Below are 2215 nucleotides of genomic sequence, written 5' to 3' on the forward strand. Positions count from 1 at the left end.
CTATAGCACCCCCCTTTGGCCAATTGATGTAATATTGCTTCATTCGCATCCTCCCATGACCCTCTACCACTGTGCCAAATTTCACATGGACTGACCAAGTCAGTGAGGAGAAAAACGTGGAACAGACACACACACACAGACGGTTTTTGTCATTATATAGTAAGATGTGAAACAAAAGTTTGGATATAAACATGACATTAGGTACGAGATGTGTTAATGTTCTTAACCCAGTTTTTCATTCTGTCCTCCAGGAGGCGCTATGTGAAAATGAGGGAGAGTCTAGTTCGGTTTCGTTCTCTCATCCACATGTATGTCAACCGCAAGCAATACATCAAGGTACATGAAGTCTGCTGTCAAAGGACCCACATAAATCACTTATGCATATACTGTTAATAAGTATTTCCTAATTTTCTTCCATTTTAATGCGCCTCACTCTGGATTGAAGTGGGCATGCTCAGTGTGTGATTTCTATGATCTGTTTGCAGAGGAAGTTTGAAGCTCGGAGGAAAGTTGAAGAGGAGAGGAGGAGAAGAGAGATGGTGAGATGGAAGTTTAAACAGGATATACAGATCTGTCCTACAGGATAGACAGACATACTTTGGCAGTCAATCATTAAATAAACATTAAAATCAATAACTGTTTCAGGAGCTGACCAAGAGGGAGGTGGTGAACGTCACACACTTGGTGATCCCTGCAGAGCTGGGCGCGTTACTGCAGACAGCAGGAGGTCTGTTAATGTCTGTTGATTAACCCAAAGTTTATGGTAGTCTTCGTGTTGAAACATACTTTAAATGACTCCATGCTTCCACAGTATATGTACGCCAGTTGACTTGTTATTTGCCCTCATCTTTCATCTCTTTCTAGTCAGGAGGGAGCTGCACTCAGACTGTCTGGCTCTGCTTCAAGCTCCTCATATTCAAGAAGAGGCTCAACTCACGCTGCCTCTGGACATCAACAACTACCCGTTCTACCGCTACGTGCAGATCTACTTCAGGGTGAGACGTCTAACCTTAAGATGGGCCGCAATCCATTCTTTGTGAATTTGCCCACATTAGTTTTTTATTTTATTTTTAACCTTTCTGAAAGTAGTCACGAAGGACTGTTTCTGGATTCGCCCCTCTACACCGCTGTTCTAGTGGATGCTGTTGTTGATATGTTTTAAAAATCATGTAGTTAACATGAACAATGTGTTGAGTTATTGTGCTTCCATAAATCATTTGAAGTATTTTGTTGCTGTAGGAGCCAAAGTTTGGGATGTTGACGGCCCCTCTGGAGTCACCGCTGACCCGTGTGGAGGAGGACCTGAGAGGAGAAGCTCTGGAGCTCTTCATCATGGTGGGCTGACTCCATTTACTCCATTTTCACACACACCAGGGACAGTCTTTAGATTCATCATCTCGTCCCTGTTGCTGTGCAGTTGTTGTTCTATGAAACAACTTTTTAAACATAACAAAATAGTTAGTTAGTCTATACACAGCCAAATGATACTATGACTCACTGAAATACAGCTGTTAGTGGCCCAGTACATCAGAGTTAGTTTCAACTGTTTGTGCGTGTATTCTGCTTTCAGGTATTGCGATTCATGGGCGACCCTCACCTGAACGGGGCGCAGGAAAACATGTTTGGGAATTACATCATCCAAAGGGGCCTGTCGTCGCCAGGGTTACAGAACGAGATCCTGGCTCAGGTCGTCAACCAGGTGTGGAGGAACATAAACGTTGACAACGCTGAGAGAGGCTGGCTGCTGCTGCTGGCGTGTGTCTGCTGCTTCGCCCCGTCGCCCAAGATGGACAAATACCTGCTGAAGTAAGACGTGTCTAATTTATATTGATGGAAATCCCTCACAAGCAAATTTCAGATGTAGATGGGGGTTAGGCTGAAATGTAATGCACTCCACTTTATTAGGTACACCTGTTTAACTGCTCATTAATGCAAATGGCTAATCAGCCATCAGTCATGTGGCAGCAACTCAGTGCATTTAGGTATGTAGACATGGTTAAGACGACCTGCTGAAGTTCAAACTGAGCATCTCAACATGTCCAACCTTGAAGCAGATGGGCTACAGCAGCAGAAGACCACACCAGGTGCCACTCCTGTCAGCTAAGAACAGGAAACTGAGGCTACAGTTCACACAGGCTCACCAAAACTGGACAATAGAAGATTGGAAAAACGTTGCCTGGTCTGATGAGTCTGGATTTCTGCTGCCACATTCAGA

The 2215-nt window shown here is 44.2% G+C and overlaps 2 protein-coding genes across 2 annotated transcripts in view; one reads left to right on the forward strand and one right to left on the reverse strand.

Annotated features, from left to right (window-relative positions):
* The window catches only part of syngr3a (synaptogyrin 3a), a 136877-nt gene that overhangs the window by 78211 nt on the left and 56451 nt on the right, over nucleotides 1-2215 (reverse strand). The gene's annotated exons all lie outside the window — the stretch shown is intronic.
* Nucleotides 1-2215, forward strand: part of myo15aa (myosin XVAa) — a 48955-nt gene that overhangs the window by 22056 nt on the left and 24684 nt on the right. Inside the window, exons 22-27 of the mRNA XM_050070341.1 lie at nucleotides 252-336; nucleotides 486-539; nucleotides 646-731; nucleotides 869-995; nucleotides 1240-1335; nucleotides 1571-1806. Of these exons, the coding sequence (XP_049926298.1) occupies nucleotides 252-336; nucleotides 486-539; nucleotides 646-731; nucleotides 869-995; nucleotides 1240-1335; nucleotides 1571-1806 (684 nt within the window). The remainder of the gene's footprint in view (nucleotides 1-251; nucleotides 337-485; nucleotides 540-645; nucleotides 732-868; nucleotides 996-1239; nucleotides 1336-1570; nucleotides 1807-2215) is intronic.

This window comes from Epinephelus moara, chromosome 18 (assembly GCF_006386435.1).
Source record: "Epinephelus moara isolate mb chromosome 18, YSFRI_EMoa_1.0, whole genome shotgun sequence".
Classification (NCBI taxonomy): domain Eukaryota; kingdom Metazoa; phylum Chordata; class Actinopteri; order Perciformes; family Serranidae; genus Epinephelus; species Epinephelus moara.